The sequence below is a fragment of the Sinohyriopsis cumingii genome, chromosome 2 (assembly GCF_028554795.1).
Source record: "Sinohyriopsis cumingii isolate HCF-2022 chromosome 2, ASM2855479v2, whole genome shotgun sequence".
In the NCBI taxonomy this organism is placed as follows: Eukaryota; Metazoa; Mollusca; class Bivalvia; order Unionida; family Unionidae; genus Sinohyriopsis; species Sinohyriopsis cumingii.
The window spans coordinates 150,867,945-150,889,452 of NC_142962.1; the positions used below are offsets into that span (position 1 = coordinate 150,867,945).

Sequence of the window (21,508 nt, forward strand, 5' to 3'; positions counted from 1 at the left end):
GACTCGCATCATCCACTCAAATAATTGTAAACTTCGACAAACATGTGACTTTACAAATTGTATGAAACTAGAGGCTCTTGAGGAGTGATGCTGCTAGTTCAAAAGAATATCAAAGTCATGACATTGTTTGTCATACCACATAATTCCACCAACTCATTTCTTGTAGTTGATATATTGATAGAACTACACCATAGTGCAATTTATAACCGAGTGATCTTTATTTAGCACATGTTGTACCTAAGCGTGCATAAGTAAATGCACTGAAATAATTTCGAGCTATTTATTTCAGTTCTGTCAGTATATCCACCGAGGGAGCCCCAGAGTGGCCCAGTGGTCTAAAGCGCTCACCGTTCCGGATCACTGCCATCTCACCTCTGTCTGCATGGGTTCTAGTCCAAGGATAGGCAGCGTAGGTACGTGGGAAAGCCTGTCAGTAGCTTCTCGTACGTCGGTGGTTCTTCCCTGGGTTCTTCCTCCACCAGTTATACTGGCCGCCATGTATAGCCTATCTTGTGCTGAAAGATGGCGTTAAACCCTAGAACAACTACATATCCACCGACATGAAATCACATGTCTATTTCGACTCGGATATTTCACTATAATATAAACTGGTTGATCAATGAGACAATGAAAACAGAAAGAACACAGACAGTAATCTGAACATTTTTACACATAATAAACAATTCCACAAAGCAGCATTGTGCCAAATTGAAACAGTTTTCAGGGAGGTAATATAATTTCTCTATTTTGAGATATTGTTATGTCTTTATGGTTTGGAGGGGATGAAACTGTGTTCAAATTTAGTTGTGTCAAAGAATAATATTTAAGAGAATACAAGTGTTAATTAGCTGTTGTTTCAAATAGATACAGATTGACAAACTACTTTGAAGTTTAGGATCTCAAATATAATGCCCCTGGTTACGGATCAACCAGTAGGAAGTAAGTCTGTGTTTTGTCATCATCGTCCCCTGCATTGTGCAAGTCTTGTAATGTCTGACACTATATCCGCTTGTCCCGGTGATGGGTCCTTAATACGTTTCTTATTTAACCCCTCGTTTGAAAGTCGCTAGTTCGCTACAAAAATGTAGTAAGATGTATTCCTGACACCATTGAGGACACATTGTATGCTGGCTTAATATATGCCCTGGTCATTTAGAGGCTAAATTTCTTGTCGGGTATTGTATTATTTTTGGTATGTCGATGTAACTGGGACTTTATTCGGAGGTTTAACATAATCGCTTTTAGGCACAGTCTAAGTGACACGGCGTGACTGGAACTGTATCCAACATGGCCACACAAGTTTTCTTTAGGCCTCATTCTTCTTTTGGGACGTCCATTAATTATGTCAACAATTTTTAGGCATTTGCTTACCCCTCCCCCTTTGTCAACAACTGTCAAACTTTCAGTGGCCCCCCTTATAAAATTTTACACACACCCCACAAACTAACAATATTTTATACGGCTGGCTTTTATGCTAAAAATAGAAGTATGGAAATTAAAAGGTCTACAAATAAATTTTAGTACATTTTTTTATATACTTGTTTAACAGATTTCAAATTGACTATAACACTTTCGATTCATGAAAAATCGAGAGTTTATGTTCTAGCTTCTATCACCCATGGGAATGGGGAAGCCAAATGTTCCTCAATTGTTATAATGGCCATAGTGGCTGATTCATTAATTTCTTGTGAAACCGATACACCCGACAAACCAACATCATCTTCATCTAACCATTCTGCGCTTAACATCTCTCCATGAGCAATAATTGCCATCAGCTCTCTCTGTATTTTGGCAGCCACTCGTATTGGCCGAATTCTTTGCCGTTGAGGAGCATGTGGTAATTGCCCAGGCCCAAGATCGTGTTGTCGGTGCTGTTGAACATGCTTCTTCAACATGACTTGTGAGGCAACATAGAGGTGACAGATTTTGCAGATCATTTCAAGAAAAGACAACTGAATGGAAGGACAGTATAGATCATATGGAAGAATTTTTAATGCCATTGCCGATCGAGGTAGCATGTTATCAACTTTCAAAGACTGATTGAAGAAAAGAGATGGAAATCTGTGCAAGTCGCTCTCAGATGCATCTGATGCTTTAAGGCCTTCACTAGTCTGGCAGATTGGAATTGGTTGTGGAATGAATATATCGGCGATAATCTCAAAGTACAAGCTTCGAATCGGTTGGCAACAAATTTACATCATGGCATATTACAATTAGTAAAAAGTATTGACTTGTTCTTATATGGTTTTTGCACCAATCTTGATCCTTAGTTAGCAAATTTTCTGCCTCAAGCTCAGACACTTCCCTTAAAAATCTGTCTACAGTCTACAGTCTACACTGAATAAAAACAAAATATGATGACGCAAGACTATGACTTCTTTGGCAAGAGCTCAACCGGTTTAGGATAAACTGGTGGGCTGTTGACGGGCGAGCGAGTGTGTGCCATACCAACGCACCGACTAATTTCCTATTTTTGGTTTAATAAAGTTATGGTAAAAAGTAACATTTTTGACGTCAATTTATCTTGAACTCCCCCCCCCCCCATGTTAACAATTGTCAAACTTCTTCAAACCCCCTTTCCCCTATTTTGTTGACATAATTAATTGACGACTACTTTGCAGACGGATCATAATCCTGTTTCAATCTGGGTACATGTTCATATATATACATATAAATAAATTATGCTTGTATTATCAAGAAGTCTTCTGTAGAATGCAGTGGTGAATATTTGTATATTTGCAATCACCTTCTCTCTCTCTCTCTCTCTCTTTGTATATATATATATATATATATATATATATATATATATATATATAGAGAGAGAGAGAGAGAGAGAGAGAGAGAGAGAGAGAGAGAGAGAGAGAGAGAGAGAAGGTGATTGCAAATATACTAATATTCACCACTGCATTCTACAGGAGATTTCTTGATAATACAAGCATACTTTTATAAATACGAACAATTATCATAAAATCATACGGGAGATGTATAATTCACTTTAAGTCAAAATTCTCTAACCTGTAAGATAATGATATCATGTCATTTATACATTTGTAATTATCTACATTAGATGGAAAACAAAAATGGTATTAGGTCAACCAGTGCAAAGATGAATGAAATGCAAATTATTCCTGCAAACTCCACGGACATCAATTGGTATTTGCAGGAACTTTTCCACAAAGCTGAATTTTAACTTTTACAAATAATAAAATTAAATTCTTAAATGTAATTGCTAATGCATCATATATATGTATAAGGTACAGAAAAGTTAGAAAAATAATATGCATGAATATTGTAAAAATTCCAGTGTTAGAATTACAGACATAACTAAATTAAAAGATTCTCACAAAACGCAACAAAACGTTTTGATATAGGTTAAACATCAATCAATAATTAAAACAATTTCAAAATTCAGAGCAGCTTATGTTTAAACTTGAAATAAATATTTATTGTATGCACGTGGTAAGTATTTCATTGCACTTGGTATGTTTTATAGGTACTGTCTGACCTAACATTGTTAAGAGTATATATATATATATATATATATATATATATATATATATATATATATATATATATATATATATATATATATATATATATATATATATATATATATATTGTGTGTTTGTTAGTGATTATAGATTATATTTTAGAATAATTATTACTTGTATGTAAACATGTTTACATGGATTGAAGTTCAGAAAACTGGATTTCCACTCGGGAATTATTGGTCTACCTGATATTTGCCAAGTTTGTTACTAAATTTAAGTGAAAGACCTTGCCTTGTTTACAACTTAGAAAGTTCTCGGAAGTAAATTTTGACCCTGATCCTGGTCCTCTTATTGTGTCTTGGGTTTTGTATTCAGGTTGCTTACATCAGAATTATTTATTCCTACCTTAACATCTGAAGTGGAATCAGTCTTTAAGTTTTGTTTTACCTAATAATTGAGAAACTTTGTTATTTAAATTATTCATTCGAATTACAAATGATTTATCAATACTTTCGGATTAAGTCACTGTTTGGGGATTATTGTGAATTAATATATAAATGTTTTGGATTATGTCATTGTGATAACTCAAGACTGTTAACACTTCGACACACTTCCAGGTTAAAAGATGAAGTTAGAAATGTTAAAAACAATGGAAACAAAGTTCTTTCGAGAAAAATGAAAAGTATTACACTCAGCAAATAATTATGAATGACATTAGAATAGTGAATTTGCGTATAACAATTGATTTCAGAATTCGTTCTAATCTACAGTTAACAATAAATTGAGGTGACCGGAATGATATGGACCTACATGGTCAGCAAACAGATGCCTAATATGCATTCATTAGTGCAGTTACTGACTCCTTGATAAGTAATACCTCTAGTGGAGAAATGTTTTGAAAATGCCTGTCGAGGATTTTTCATCGTTCTTCCATGAATGTTTAAACGAAACACGTTTTGACATTGTATTTAGGAATCCCATTCCTTGGAATGGTGCATCCAACGTATTTAATTTCTTTTTGTTGAAATACGATATCTTTATCCAGCTGGTGAATTATGACAGGAATTGCCTTTTTCCCAGTCTTTTCAGGATTATCTGGAACATATGTCTCTCTGTCGGCCATCTTCCGGTTTACCGCTGTCAGTACTTTCAAAAAAGAGCAAGGTTTTCGATAGTCGTACTTTATGACTTCTTCCCACAAGTAGTGCAGCATCCACGATCCATCATCATTACTTCTCCAAGCAAAATATCCTGACGGGATACCGTACATGACGAGGCAATCATTGTTGCAGTGCATCATGGGCTTGTCGTCCGAAACGTCGACAAAACCTCTTGTATCCGTATCATCTACACTTTGGTCACAACAAAGAGTTAGTTTGGATTCAGATTTAGAGTTCATTACAGACTCAACTGTCTCTTCAACAAGGCTCTTTCCGTCATCTGCCAGGTAAAACAACACATATGTTATGTAAAATTAAATATCCATAAACACGTGTCCATACTGAAAGAGATATTTTCAGGCTCTGCAAACTGGCCATACATTCTTGTCCCGATCAGGGAATTTTATTATAGAAGTGACCTTTGGAGTGCAGTATATCCATCCGACAAAATGAGTTCATATTTTCCCATACAAATGCAGTTGCCTTTTTATTATATGCACATTCCATTAATCTACCTTAGGCTTAATTATATAAACAAAAATACACTACAAGGAACAAATTAACGGAATGTATGCCGTTTTCCAAACTAAATACACAAGCGCAGATTCATCAGTATACAACAACAACATTATTAATGCACATAACTCCGCCCAGATTAATTTGAATTTAGTCGCGCGCTAGACATAACTTTTGAAAGAAAATGGTGTTTTGTTCTAGTTAAAATTGAAATTTTGAGTCATATTGAGAATGAATGCGCTTTGCAACAGCTTTTTCGTTTCATCTGGAATTAATAGATTTTGGTATTTTTGTCGTTTCTACGAAATTTTGTGATTATGGACTGGTTTTATCTATACCATTTCTACATGAAGTACATCGGATATTAGCGGTGACGGAGCAGCTTGTTGACATCAGCAAGTGTATTTTGTTCGGTAATTGAATGTTAAAATCATAATGTGGGAAAATATGAAGCCTTTCAATTGCAATTATCAAAAAGAAGCTATGAAATATAATATTTATTTCATTTTGAGTGCAGTAAGAAGGATGTAACTGCACTTGCAGTATAGTTGAAATTACAATACAATTTCGAAATGTGTAATCATGCTTGAGAACCCATGACATGGCTCATGTAATTCGGATTTGTAGAACTAAGAAAATGTACTTTGAGGATGTTGTTGTTGTTGTTGTTTTAGGGTTTAACGCCATTTTTCAGCACAGGATAGGCTATACATGGCGGCCAGTATTAATGGTGGAGGAAGAACCCGGGAAAACCCCGGAAAAAACCACCGACCTACGAGAAGCTACTGGCATTCTTTCTCACATACCCACATTGGCCGAATCCGAGACTCAAACCCACGCGGACAGAGGTGAGATGGCAGTGATCCGTAACGGAGAGCGCTTTAGACCACTCGGCCACTCGGGGCCCCACTTTGAGGATGTAAAACAGTAAGTATATTTTTTGCCATTTTTATTACCAGCTAAAGAAGACAGCTTATACATTGTAACTTGCATGTTATTCGTAGGAACCCATCAATTTTATAAAATCTGGCGTCTATCGCCCTCCTAAATCCGAAACATTGTATCAAAAAGGTTAACGCGGAATGTAGCAAGGCAGCTGATATATGGCAGTCCGCGAAACATCTGCTTTAGTTCATTCAGAAACAGATTTGATCAACCAAAACGTAAAGCGCCTACTAAGTGGATGTACATGATTTGTTTTCAAAGTAGTTATCATACAGCAATCGCCTTCTTCGTTGAAATAGTTTTTAGTCTATGAATTCATCGACATTGTTAATGCTGACATCTCTACTTTCAAATGTCTCAGACAGTCGGTTTACTTCATCCACAGACAAATAAAATAAATCAAAAGTGCTGGCGTCTACGTCCATTGATTTTTTTTACAAATAGAAAGTTGTTCCTTTATTCACGTGAGTTCAATATGAATTGCACGCGAGTTCAATATCGTAAAATGCTGCACAATTCTTACAATGTAAAAGTTAACGGAGAAAAACATGAGAATTTAATAATCAGGCATATATATATATATATATATATATATATATATATATATATATATATATATATATATATATATATATATATATATATATATATATATATGCATAAGTTGTTCCTGAGCAGGTCAGTGCAATGATATTCAAATGTCCTATTAACAGTGAGAGTAGAGATCTAATTTTAATAATAATAATAATAATATCCAGTTATCCGTTTAACAACGGGAGAGTGGTGTTCTAGTTGTTAAGATTAATGATTTATCATACGCTCATTTGTTTCCCGTTAACTTTACATTGTTAGAATCGTGCAGTATTTTTCCACACTGCATGGCTTCATATACGACACGTGTATAAAAATAGCATATTGTATTAGGAACTACTTTGTAAATAATGTACGCTCATATAGTAGACGATATAGTGTTTGGTTTATTAGATTTGTTAGTAGATAGACTAAACAAGCTGTTTCATATTTAAAAGAAGAGATGTTAAAGTTAACGATGATACAGCTAACGATACAGTTCACCTTGTCACAAAAGAAACTTTCAAACAAGCAAACGAATGAACGTGATATTCACAATGTCCACATCAACCGTGAGAGACGCAGTATTGCAAATGCCATTCTGATCATTTAAGGAGTAATTTCAGAGAAATATTCATAAGCTTTTGAAAATAAAATCGTTCAGACCAGTGCTCTCTAGGGTCCATACCACTTGCACAGAATAGCATACTGAGGGCAATGGTTTTGCATATCGATCAAATACGTACCATTTTATAATACAGTCAAAATAGTAAATTCGAGAAAAATGGAACTGAGGGTTTTGTTAGAAAGCATCAGAGTTAATAAGCCAAGACGAAGAAGTCTTATTTCCGCTAGCTGTCACACAGTATCAGCTTTGCAAATTTCCCCGTTTAAGATTTTTGATAAACTCTTTGGATTTAAAGTTGCCATAAAAGCCATACAGGCCATATACTTAGGTGGGGTCCTCGTATGAAATCTTTAGCTAGTAATGAGAATGGCAATACAATATACTTACAGTTTGCATCTTCAATTTCCTCAAAATGTACTTACTTACTTAGCTCTACAAATCCGAATTAAAAGACCAGTGTTATGGGCCTCAAAACTTGATAAACACTACACAGTTGTACTGTTAGCGTCTTTTGATTATTTAATTTTAAAGAATTGATATTAATTAAATTCCAAACAATCAATGATAAACAGAGGCGTGGTTGATTCAATGTCAGTGAACTGCTCAAATCAAATGTTGGTCCAACGGAATTGACCCCGCTGATAAATTCAGTACATCACAAACATAAAAGCAGAATCAAGCTGGATCAACAGAAAAACAAAATCCATCCATTCCAGAGCAGCTCGAAAAGTTATTTCAGTGTGCGTTCCTTCACAATATGACTATGAAGTTAGAATTTAATTAGGCAAAAACGAGATTTTGTAAAAACTGCTGTCGATAGGGAGATGATAAAAGGTCATTGGGTCGCGCTGTATCTACTCATTACTATGCTTGCTGTATATTGATGAATTTAATTTGGAATACAGCATAAATTCAATTACCTTGTTTCTTGTAGTGTATTCTGTTTTTATTAAGCCTTAGGTAGGAAAACGAAATGAGTATTAACAAAAACTTTACTGCATTAGAATAGGAAAATATGAATTGTAAGTATTGGACTTTATGCACGGTCTGTGTGGGACTTCTGTATTGGACGTTATGTAGGGTGTATGCGGGACCTTTATACTGGAGTTTAAGCCGGGTCTATATAGGGCCTTGATACTGGACTTATGATGAGTTTAGGTGGGACTTTGGTATTGGACTTTATGCACGGCCTGTGTTGGGGCCATTATACTAGACTTTACACAGGGTATATGTGGAAGCTCTGTATTGGACTTTATGCGGGGTTTATGCGTATATACATACTATTCGTTTCTGATGCACTGCACTTAGTTGACTAATAATTAAATTTACTAATTGTCAATATTTGTGACCTTAAGTGACACATTCTGTGCGTTTTGGACTTTAAGAGAAAAATTACTAGCTATCTGGAACTTTAAGTGACAAATTGTCAACTTTCTGGTACTTGGACATATTATCCACGGTTTGGTACTTCGAGTGCAATTGGCAACGCTCTTGGACATTGACTAACAGATTGGCAACGTTCTTGGACTTTGAGTGACAGATTGACGACGTTCTTGGACTTTGAGTGACAGATTGACAACGTTTTAATACATTTAGCTCGATTCTCTTGCTCTAACGGTTTAGAGCACATGGTGCATGGCTTTACTGTGTTACTTCTATTAAATTACAAGAACGATTGTGACAGAATCAGATCAAAGGGCGTAATATGTTGCTGTATCGCTGGGTCTGCATTTTTTGATGAGAACAAACAATGTAGACGCAGACCCTCAGTTTGTCCTTGCGTAAAGCACTTCGATTTACAATATAGTTTTATTTTTTGAAACTGCCTACTGTACATGTCATTGAAAATATCCATAGTAACGTGAAATTAAATATACTAAATCTATTTGGACTACTTTATTTGATCATGCGAGTCAAATATCCAATTTGAGACAACAAAACGTACGCAAACCAAAATATACGCAGTATGTACAAATGTAGAACTCCTAACTTTACAATCAGTTTGATGTTAGTTGTTACTTACGGTGCGATCTGAAGCGACTGTTGTGATCATCTCTGTGCTTCTGGAGTTGCTTACCACCATCTACAGTTATTCCTATTTCTGCTCCGGAGTCAACATTAGTGCCTTAAATGCAAGACCTACACATAAATATTGCAATTAAAAACAAACAGATGAGAAAATAATTAATAAATAAATGAGTGATATAAATGAACACATACGGCGTCACGATCCATTTGTATGTCTACAGAAAGGGGATCTAACAATAAATAAGCAAAATAAATTCCTGATTAAGTCTGGTAAATCTATCTTAGATTTGTTAGGACCTCAGACAACTTTAAGCATGGAAGCTGCTCATAAGCATCAATTGGCAGACTTTGAAAACTGATGTGGGATAGGATGAGATCCTATCTTTGAGCCAACGTCGAAAATTGCCATTGAACTCTAACAACTGGCGTAAATATTACCATTGATCTCTAGGAGCCAGCGCTTAAGACTGCCATTGAACTCTATGAGCCAGCTTAAAGATTATCATTTAAATCTAGCAGCCAACATAAAGATTGCCATTGAACTCTTGCAGCCAATGTAAAAATTGCCATTGATCTCTATCAGCCAACGTAAAGATTGCCATTGAACTCTAGGAGACAACGTAAACATTGCCATTGAACTCTAGTAGCCAGCGTAAAGATTGCCATTGAACTCTATCAGCCAATGTAAAGATTGCCATTGAACTCTAGAAGACAACGTAAACATTGCCATTGAACTCTAGTAACCAACGTAAAGATTGCACTTTAACTCTAGCAGCCAACGTAAAAATTGACATCGATCTATATCACCCAACGTAATGATTGCCATTTAACTCTAGCAGACAGCGTAAAGATTGCCACCGAACTCTAGAATCCAGCGTAAAGATTGTCATTTAACTCTAGCAGCCAATGTAAATATTGCCTTTGAACTCTTTCAGTTAACGTAATGATTGCCATTTAACTCTAACAGCCAACGTACAGATTGCCATTGAACTCTAACCGCCAACGTAAAGATTGCCACTGAACTATAGAAGTCAACGCAAAGATTGCCATTGAACTCTAGAAGCCGGCGTAAAGATTGCCATTTAACTCTAGCAGACGACGTAAAGATTGCCATTTAACTCTAGCAGCCAATGTAAATATTGCCATTGAACTCTAGAAACCAGCGTAAAGATTGCCATTTAACTCTAGCAGACAACGTAAAGATTGCCTTTTAACTCTAGCAGCCAATGTAAATATTGCCATTGAACTCTTGCAGTTAACGTAATGATTGCCATTGAACTCTTAACAGCCAACGTAAAGATTGTCATTTAACTCTAGCAGTCAACGTAATGATTGCCATTGAAGTCTAGCAGACAACGGAAAGATTGCCATTAAATTATAGGCTCCAGCGTCAAGATTGTCATTTAACTCTGGCAGCCAACGTAAAGATTGCCACTGAACTCTAGCAGTCAACGCAAAGAATGCCATTGAACTCTAGCGGCCAAAGTAAAGATTGCCATTAAACTCTAGTAGCCAACGTAAAGATTGTCATTGAACTGTAGTAGCCAACGTAAAGATTGCTATTTAACTCTAGCAGCCAGCGTAAAGATTGTCATTGAACTCTAGCAGCCAGCGTTTAGATTGTGAAACGGAACTCCAGTCGTTTATTCCTTTAGACAAATCGAGGAAATGTTTACATATTAAAAATAACACGCTAATTTATAGCTTCGTACCGCTAAGAAATCAACGGAAAGATTCATGTCTGTGATATTAAAATTGTATTTGTCAAGAACTAATTTAAATTCGGCGGGATTATTTCCGCTGTTATCTCAGTTTAACTAATCAATAATGCTCGTCAAAAATACGGATTTTTATATTATCGACCGCACGCTATCATCTAGCTGATACCATTGGGTAGTTAGAGGTAAATTCAAAGTCAGACTATCTTCGTGGCATATTTTCATGTCATCATTAGCAGATTCATAAAATAAAATTACAAAATAATAATAAAATTAAAATTACAAGAGCGTTATAATAATAGAACTACTGTCTACGACAATAGAGCATCTGGCGCAAGTCGCATAAAGCCTTTGTAGAAGAACAACAGCGATGAAGAAAGAAAAAAATTATCGCGTTGGTTGAATGTATCTAAAACAGCTTGAATTTAGATAATGCATCTAAAAACCGCTTGAACTTGGATAATATTCCTCTTTGTCTACAACATAAGGCTAGTAGTGTCAGTGTAAAGCTCGTATCGTTTATGTTTGTAGCTATCTGGTGTATTTGTAAATATTTATAATGAATACAAATATTATTCCTATTTCAGACAGGTTGGTTTACAGTTTAAACAGCAAATGACACAAAGAATAATATGCATCTCCTGTTTAGTGACTGGTTCTACAGAGATTGAAATTGACTCTATCGTTCTCTCATCATGTCGGGCACTAAGTGGATACTGAACTCTCTTAAGGATGTTAATGACCATGGACGCAATGTGCGTTGAGTAAAAAGTATCGAGAGACTGCTTTTCTTTAAATCAGATTGTTGAAGAAAGAACTATTGTATTTTAACTATTGTATTTTTCTCATTTGGCTCAACGCATATGTTAAAAAATATTAAAACTATACTTAAATGAACATTACCTCTGCACGCCTGAATGAAGAATAGTTTCGGTTTTCCTTTGAGACTGGGGCAATTTTCATCGCTGAACATTTCCAGAATATCACCTGTAAATATGTACTGGTCATCGGAGCAGTAAATAACATGTTCCTTCTTTCCATTTCTTGGATTTTCGATCTCGTCGCCATGAGAACTAATAATAAGTGCAAAACTATCCATTTTTGAATGATCAGCGTCTCTTGCGTCGTGCAAGATTGCGAGTGTTGATTCCTTATCCAAATTATGGCGCTCTATATTTTTATTGAGGTATCCAAGTTTTCGAAGCATTACCCTTGTCTTTTGAACATCGACCTCTGCACCATTCCTGGGGAAAAGCCTTTCAAAGTATTCATTAACTATAATAATTGCGTAACCTCTATGTGGATGCGAGAAGTCATATAGGTCAGGAGCAATACAGGTGTTGTGTGAAACATCCTTATAACTGTCAGGATGTTCTCCTCCACGTGACTCTTCAATAGACATTTTCCCCGTAATAACATTTCCTGAATTTGTTTTTCCAGACTGCATTAAAGTGCCTGTAGATGCACCAGTAACACTTGAATTGCAAACGCCGCCACCCGATAACGTTTGAATATATGGTTGATTTAGAATAACACCATGGTTATATTTCGTGTCAAGAAGTTTCTGTTGCGTTTGTTGAAACGGGTTAATAAATGGCTCCTTTGCTTTGTCCTTGATTAGCTTTTGATGTGTATGTTTATCCTTAGTCTTCGCTTTTTTCCCCATGCATGAAAATAGTTTCATGAATGGTAAGGCAAAGTCTTCTTCATCAGTTACGTAGTATGCATTAAGACTGTCATGGCCTTCTGGAATTGCGTTATTGTCGTGGTCTTCTGGAATGGTGTCATTGTTGTGGTCTTCTACAGTGGTGTTATTGTTTTGGTCTTCGGGAATGGTGTTATTGTCGTGGTCTTCTGGAATGGTGGTATTGTCGTGGTCTCCTGGAATGGTGTCATTGTCGAAATCTTCTAGGATGGTGTTTTTGTCGTGGTCTCCTGGAATGGTGTCATTGTCGTGGTCTTCTGGAATGGTGTCATTGTTGTGGTCTTCTAGAATGGTGTTATTGTCGTGGTCTCCTGGAATGGTGTCATTGTCGTGGTCTTCTGGAATGGTGTCATTGTCGTGGTCTTCTGGAAAGTTGATAATACCGTGGTCTTTTGGAAAGGTGTTATTGTCATGGTCTTCTGGCATTCCTCTCTTATCAATTTCATGGTCAGCTGAAACTGTGTCGCCATTGTCAAAGTCATGTGTGCCAGTGTCAAGATCATTTCCAGTCTCTTCTGTATTTTGCTCGTCTGTATTTGCTTTCGTCTCACGTATCAAAATTTTCTCCGATACATTTCCATCTGACGTGAACGAATTTGCATTACCCTGAACTTCATCTAGGCTAAATTTACCTGGTTTTATTTCGGTCGTCATATGCTCAGACATACCCAATTATTTCGGTCCAATCTTTTGAGATGTTGTGTTCTACGAACTTTTTAACGACATACAGATATATCTCCAATGCCACTACCTCGTTTCTCTCTTACCCGGTAAGACTTTTAATCTGAAACTTTAAAATGCATGTAATTAACATGTAAAAAGCGTAGAAAGTCAACAACAAAAATAAACAAACAAAATCAAAGCCATACGGCAATGTACTTTTGCGAAACTATGTATGTCTATTTGTGTTTTTGTCTTGTTTGATAAATTATAGATATTAAATTTTACTGATTACTTTTATAATTATGTGTAATTCTTACTGGGAAGCGATTTCTCCGTGGTAGTGGTGGTGGGGGTAATTAGTGTCAGAGTGAATCGTTTTCACAAGCCTTTTTGGTAGCAAGGATTAATTTTATAGAATTGCCCCATCACGTTTCTTAATATAAGGATTTTTTGTACAAAAGTATTTATGAATGAAAGACAGGAATAATTCTGTGTCTGAAGTGTTTGGGCCATATTGTGTTCTCCATGGCACAAAATACCAATCTATGACGTTGAATTGCGACCTGACAAATCACACCAGTGTGAAATATATAAAACCATACAAGTGTGAAATTTAGGTATCGTGAATGAGTTGTCCTTATGATGATTAGAGAAAAAATTATTTTTTGTAATAGCGCATTTGAGAACCCTTTAAATTGATATTGAGTGATGTTTTGAGGTCGTTGGAATTAGAGAAAGCAGAGACCTTAAGGCAAGCTCACGAAGTGTGTTAGATGTTATTTGTCTGTGTTACGTATATTTAGTTTGCATTGTTTGTTACTTAGGTTTTTAAGTACACGCTGTGGGTAATGAAACATTGTATCTTGAGGCTGACCTTGTCCAAAATCAGTGACAGTTTTGGTAGACAATGTTTTGTTTCTCAGAGTGAGCGTCACTATTTTAAGCTGAGGTAAGGACGTTATATCTTTTCTGTATAATTGTAACTGGACTAAGTGATTTCCCTCATGTACCGTATGGTAACAAACTTTTTCTTCCTTCCAGAACAATAAACGTTTGATCCTTATCCGGTGTTTTGTTTTGCGTCTTAGGTTGTTATACAAAGGATGTTTTTTCTTCTCCGAATGTCTGTTATTCGTGCTTTATCATTTGAGCATAGTCAAGCTACCATTGTTGTGTACAGTATTTGATTTGAAATTATTCAAATTATTTCTTCTCTATAACTATAAAAGTGCTCTGATAACATTCGTGGAAATAGAGATATGAATTTACAATGTATTTTCAAGTAAGGATTCAATTCTTAGATTGTATTATTGTGATCCAACAAAAGAATTTTGGCACATCAACATTTTACGAACCATCACATGCACATCAACACTTTCAGCGTTGGATTTGTTTTTTGATTTTCACGAAAGTTTATTCAGAACTTTTATTATTAGGACTTGTGCCTGTAATTCTAGGATTATTTTGGGACTTAATTCGCAATACCCTATGTACTTTTTTATGTGTTCACTTTATATTCTAGAACATAAATCATTCGTTGAAGTTTACAATGCTTGATGTTTTTCACTCTTTTCTGTTACTTCTCCTTAAGAGCATAGACTCGTAACACTTGTTTGTTTCGCTCATCACTCGATCCTGAAGTGAACTTACAATAGCTACTTTTAAACCCCATGGCTGTTTCACGATTTTTTCTGTTCGCGGCAGTGTGATTCGATGTAGCTTTCCTATATTTTTATTTCTTTCCAATTGCGTTTTCGCTGAAGTCGGGATATCCTTCGTGACAAATGAAGGTCAGCGAATACTCGTAATTGAAGTTACATTGCATGGACATAAGCAGGCAAATGCTGTTGTATTGTTTTATTGCTGAGGTGCAACACATTGCATTTAAATAGCAGGAGGTCGTGATCTTCTCAAACGTGGGTCAAACACGTCGCAACTGAACTGTAATTTGAACCAGAAAAGAAAATATTGATACTTTATGCCCCATGGGTGAATTCAAAGGCTAATAATACGTTCCACCCCATTTTGGAGTCATGAACTTATAGTTTAGTACTTTCGAATGATACAGGAAGAACCTGACGATGGCCTTCGTTTTTTAGTATCCCATCCTTTACATCTTCATCCCTCAGAGTTTCACTAAGCCGTAACAAACTGGCTTTTCTGTAGTACTTTCCAAACTGTGTAGTTGTGAAAAGTCATCGAAACGTTCCACATGGTCATGAATGGTGATCGTTAGCAGGCAATGTTGATTATACAGTAAGATGTATTTTATTTCGTGACAGAAAAAGAAATGTAAGGATACTTAAATATTCTGCCCCGGAGATCGTTATTTTTGGGGAACATAATCATAACCGCGTCAAAGGGATTGAATCGGCAAAATTGCAAGACCCATCACGGATGAAATAGATAACCTCGTTCACTATAATAAATATATTTTTTGTAAGTATTATATTTGATTATGGGACTCTTATGTCGATGCATATTCAGGTCGTTGTGTAAAGTGTTTCGTATTAATCACGTTTAGTAATGATTTTCATTAGAAGTAGCTTTCTACTTGATTAAGAGTTTATGGAAATTGCAATTGGTTTGTTGTGTGATTAGAGAAGCAATCCTAATTAACGCACACATATTTAAATATTAGTATCATTCACTACGTCTATGTTGGTGTAAGATTGTCCTTTGAAAGCTAATTGTAAGAGTAACGTGTGACGTTTTAAATTGTGATTGTGCAGATGCTGATGAACAGTTGTATGTAGCTCTGGTTTTCATCGTACACAAATTGAACAATTCACGTTTTTGACATTGTTTGGATTGTGCTGCTGAGTAAGTCTTCTTCCTGCGACTAAGGGATTACATACTGTCTTGGTAATTCGGATGGGATAACCCTGTGCATGGAAGTACCTTCACGAGTAACATTTAGTATCAGCACTCTTGATCGCGTGGATGCTGGTGGGAAGTAGAACGTTTTAGGGGGAGCTGCTTAGCTATCTTGATAGCATGAGATTGTAGGCTTTGCGTATACATTGTTGCACGACATGGTCGATACATGGTCTGATATCGATGAAGTGTCTTGTGTGCTGTTTAGCAGTGTGACATGACATGATCTGATATTGATTAAGTGTCGTGTGCACTGTTTAATAATATTACATGACATGATCTGATATCGATGATGTGTCTCATGCACTGTTTAGCAATGTTACTGGACATGATCTGGTATCGATGAAGTGTCTTGTGCACTGTTTAGTAATGTTACTAGACATGATATGATATCGATGACGTGTCTTGTGCACTGTTTAGTAATGTTACTAGATATGATATGATATCGATGACGTGTCTTGTGCATTGTTTAGTAATGTTACTAGACATGATATGATATCGATGACGTGTCTTGTGCACTGTTTAGTAATGTTACTAGACATGATATGATATCGATGACGTGTCTTGTGCACTGTTTAGTAATGTTACTGGACATGATCTGGTATCGACGAAGTGTCTTGTGCACTGTTTAGTAATGTTACTAGACATGATATGATATCGATGACGTGTCCTTGTGCATTGTTTAGTAATGTTACATGACATGATCTGATATCGATGATGTGTCTCATGCACTGTTTAGTAATGTTACTGGACATGATCTGGTATCGATGAAGTGTCTTGTGCACTGTTTAGTAATGTTACTAGACATGATATGATATCGATGACGTGTCTTGTGCACTGTTTAGTAATGTTACTAGATATGATATGATATCGATGACGTGTCTTGTGCATTGTTTAGTAATGTTACTAGACATGATATGATATCGATGACGTGTCTTGTGCACTGTTTAGTAATGTTACTAGACATGATATGATATCGATGACGTGTCTTGTGCACTGTTTAGTAATGTTACTGGACATGATCTGGTATCGATGAAGTGTCTTGTGCATTGTTTAGTAATGTTACTAGACATGATATGATATCGATGACGTGTCTTGTGCATTGTTTAGTAATGTTACTGGATCATGATCTGATATCGATGAAGTGTCTGGTGCGCTTTTTTGGTGATTCTTTAGGAACGTATTTCGGCGACTTGTAATTGGTGGTGAGATGTTATGCATGAGGTTCATCAACAATTGATAGCTGACATTGTGCGACGGTTAAACAGAAAACTGTTCGTAAGTCAATATTATTTTGATATCTTTATACCTTAAACTTCTTCATGACGGCAAGAGGTGGGCGCTTGTTGAACTAGTTTTTTGTGGCTGCTGCTAGACGCAGATATTCGATATATTAGAGCTATAGTAGCGGTGATGAGCTGTACCTTCGTGGCGGCAGGAGGCGGGCGTTTGTTGAACCAGTTTTTAGTGGCTGCTGGTTGTTTAGCAGATATTCGATGTATTAGAGCTATAGTAGCAGTGATGAGCTGTACCGTTTGCCTCAGTTAACTTAGACAAACGGCTGAACAACTAAACAACTATCGGCGTTACTCTCGCGTAGCTATCAGCCTGCTTAAAATTACGTTTGCTTGAGAAGATCCCGATAGGCTCCATTGAGACTGAAACCTGCTAATAATGCACGAAAGTAAACTTACAGCATTGATTGCCAAGTCAATGCAGTATCATCTTTATTTCACTTCGTGCGATTTTTAAAAAAAAGCACAGCTATCAGTGCTTTGGCTTTAGCTTTTGTTTCATAGAGAGTGGCGAGTCCAAACGTCAGAACCGTTCCATTAATTCGGAGTCAGATCTGCGATCATACTTGGGGATCATATATTGGATTGGTGGGCAGTTCTAAGAAAGTATTCATTTGTGACCCATGACCGCAGGTATGATCAGGATGATCACTCGGGGATAAATGACTATTAAAAGCGCTGCTAATGCAACACTTCTTGGGTGTGCGATATTTATATTCACGTCACGGCCTATAGATTTGTTGGGTTTTACTGATGATTTGTTTCTTTATGGGAAGTCGGTTTTGATGAGATGTTGCACAAGGCGAGTAATTAGCGAGATACTAGGTTGAAGCATGATAAATGAATACATGAGACTTTATGGCAACGCGGACTAGTTTCGTAAAATGGCCTAAAATTTCGTTAATATAACTTATTCTCGCGATAGTCTCACGGATATAGTCTTAGTAATTATACACAATTCATACTATGTGTTTGAGATGCCTGGGTCTTGTTTTGCTGTACGTGGCATGAAATACCAATCCACGACTTGCAGTTGAGTACTGATATATGATATCAATGTGGAGAAATAAAACCCATGACAGCAGAAATGGTCAGTTTCGAGTATAGGGGAATCGTGTATTAAATAGGGTCAATCGGCCGCCATTTTTACATTTATTTTATAAATGTGTAGTATTATGCATCGGCATGCACTCGTACTGAAATACTATATCTTGGTTTGCTTGATTGTACTAGTGATATAACAGTACATGTAAGGGTGAGTCGTAAAAGGGGTGCCTTATAAAAAAAAAGACAATTCTCTTTCTCCCCTATCAAATAATACATCAAGTAAATATCTCAACCCCTGTCTATAATGGTTCACTATCCTCTCCTCTCTTCTACTCTCCAATTTAAGCAAAACCACCATCTCTGTCACGTATGGTAGAATTTAAAAAACTTGTAAATAAAAAAAACTTTTCTAATCCACCTTATCACATACAATCCCTACCATGAAGCGAAAATCAGTAAACCTTTTATAATGTTCCCTGACTCTTTCTTTTATAACGTAACTACTATTACCTTTACAATTTACATAGGGGACAAACTGGATGTTAACATTAGGCTGCCATTTTTAGGACTGGAGTATCAAGACAAAGAAATTATCCCAGTTTAGTTCCTGAAAGCCATGTGAGGTAGATTTCTTTTGGTGCGATTCAGATCTTAAATGTCACAATTCTGTTAGCGTACGGATAGATCAAAGTTAATTAAAGCGACCAAACTAAAGTGTGTATGTGTCTATCTGCAGTGTGTGTGTGTGTGTGTGTGTGTGTGTGTGTGTGTGTGTGTGAAATAGACAGGGAAGGTTATCCTTTTCTGATTTTTAGAAGACACGGATAAATCTTATGTTAGAAATGTTCGTTGGTATATGTTTTCATTGAACAGTTTATACAAATTAGTGCGAGATTTGGAAATATTATGGACTGAATGCAGAGTGAGTTGGCATATGTGCAGCAAAAGATGATATCTTAATATCAGTTAGTCGAGTCTTCCATAAAGCATGTTCATTCATCTAATGCTAAGACATGCCAGGAGTAGAGTCTTTTTAATCTTCTTTCTTTAACCGACAGGCATTTAACTTATAGCCCAGCAAAGAGTACACACGTGTTCCGAAAGAAAATGAGCCAAATTCAGACCATAAACTGTCCCAAAAAAATCCAGCCAATGAAATGGTTTATAATGATGAACTGTTTTACACTAGATTCTAAACGTGCAGCAACAATAAATTTCAAGCTAGCGAATTTAGAATCAAACTATGAGATCGTGTACTGTAACATTTTACTGCTCGATAGATTTTGAAAACGGCAAACACCAAAAAGAATGTTTTTCGCTAAGTTAAAACCGGATATAGAAACTAAAGTAACTTCTTCAAAATGAAGGTATTGCAATGCATTTTGAAACGAACAAATATTGGTAGAGAGGCGGTTTAAATAAAAGGAGATGCAACTGAGTCAAATTATAACTGACTAAAATCGTGTTTGAATCAACAATGGTCACGAAACCATCATACCATTTAGACGAAAAACCAGAAGCTAAGGGACGCAACGTTCCGTGTTGCCGAATACGATAAATATAAGCACAAGTTCATTCTAGTGACTTTGAAGATGAAATGGCTGACCCCTATCCAGTACTATCTACCACTATGGGATTGAGAAAATCAATAAAATCGTTCAGTAATTCCTGAAGACTATTTACACAACCAATAGACGCAACAAGTGACTTCCAGAAAATTTAGAACGACAACTTTCACGTACATGGTGAAATTTAAAGCTTCTAAACCTCACGTTTTTCACCAGGTAAGAAACGGGTTTCATTCAAGACTGATGGAGTCTATATGTATTAATAAAATGTAAAGAACAGTGTCGAGCAAAAGATGACAATCGTTTGAGGCTACGTATTAATCGCGAAAGTCGGAAGTTGGATAAAATTTTGTAAACTAGTAAAATTAGCTTCTTCCAAAATTATCGAGAAAATAATCAACACGTCAACAATCGAATGACGAGTATACAATCACCGACGAAAAGTAACCTTTACAAGAAGCGCGTTTCACATCGTAGAGGCAGCGGATGACTCACATCTTTGCCTATTGGTTTTGAGTTTCGCACCAGTAAATGATATTATCGTCTAAACAGACCACATGTGATGTTCCTGGAATTCAGAAATTTCAAGGCACGTTGATATCTCGTTATATGTTGAAAGTATACATTCAAGTATTTCGTGATGCTTTTTTGTAGGGAGGCAAGGATTCTCAGATGCATCTATGTTTATCATCATCAAGATTACTGCCATCACTGGATTTCTTAAATATCGATTCTATTACAACAACAGAAAAGTACGCGCGAATTACTGACAGTGTGTACCACTTGTGGACGGCATGTTTGAAATAATAACCAAATGATTCATGTTAATGCATGAAAGAAAATGTCTTTTTTTTTCTTCTCTGTCGATCCCCTCGCGTTTGAGCATCAATGCTGCATTTCAAACTATATCAACAATAAACTCAAGGAAGTTTAAACTGATGATCATAATAAATAAAATAACAAGATTATCGTGTGAATTTAATTTTTTTACTGTGAATGTTGAAAAGATAGCGGAATTCATATCCCTAATGTTTGTGTAGCTCGTCGTATTTGCGACAGATGTATTCAAGAGCTTTTAGTTTATCACTGTTTATTCAGGAGGAAGAGACAAATATTTCGTGACTCTCATGCCCTTTCTGATTTGCAGCATGGATTTTAGCACCGACGATACTTGGAACTAAGAGGAAGTCCATCTTCTTTCAAGATCCGCAAATCTCTTGATAAATATAAAGTGTTTATATTTATTTCAGTTTATCCCGCGTGTTGCCGATTTTCGTGGACTCTAGGAAAAATTATC

At 36.2% G+C, this 21,508-nt stretch overlaps 1 protein-coding gene across 1 annotated transcript; it reads right to left on the reverse strand.

Moving 5' to 3' along the window:
* Positions 1–4,115: 4,115 nt before the first annotated feature.
* On the reverse strand, positions 4,116–13,655 carry LOC149806088 (uncharacterized). Its single transcript, XM_089937303.1, has 3 exons — positions 11,960–13,655; positions 9,334–9,435; positions 4,116–4,931 (listed from the first exon to the last, which is right to left on the reverse strand). The coding sequence occupies exons 1-3, from the start codon at positions 13,425–13,427 to the stop codon at positions 4,432–4,434; spliced, it is 2,070 nt and encodes a 689-aa protein (XP_089793429.1). The 5' UTR covers positions 13,428–13,655; the 3' UTR covers positions 4,116–4,431.
* Positions 13,656–21,508: the final 7,853 nt, after the last annotated feature.

What these genes read in the sequence shown, in the direction of transcription:
- LOC149806088 (XM_089937303.1), bottom strand. Translation starts at nt 13,427, where the DNA reads ATGTCTGAGCATATGACGACCGAAATAAAACCAGGTAAATTTAGCCTA. An exon ending in CTTCATTCAGGCGTGCAGAG is followed by an intron (nt 9,436 to 11,959) that starts GTAATGTTCATT and finishes CTTGCATTTAAG; the next exon opens with GCACTAATGTTGACTCCGGA. An exon ending in CAGTCGCTTCAGATCGCACC is followed by an intron (nt 4,932 to 9,333) that starts GTAAGTAACAAC and finishes TTTACCTGGCAG; the next exon opens with ATGACGGAAAGAGCCTTGTT.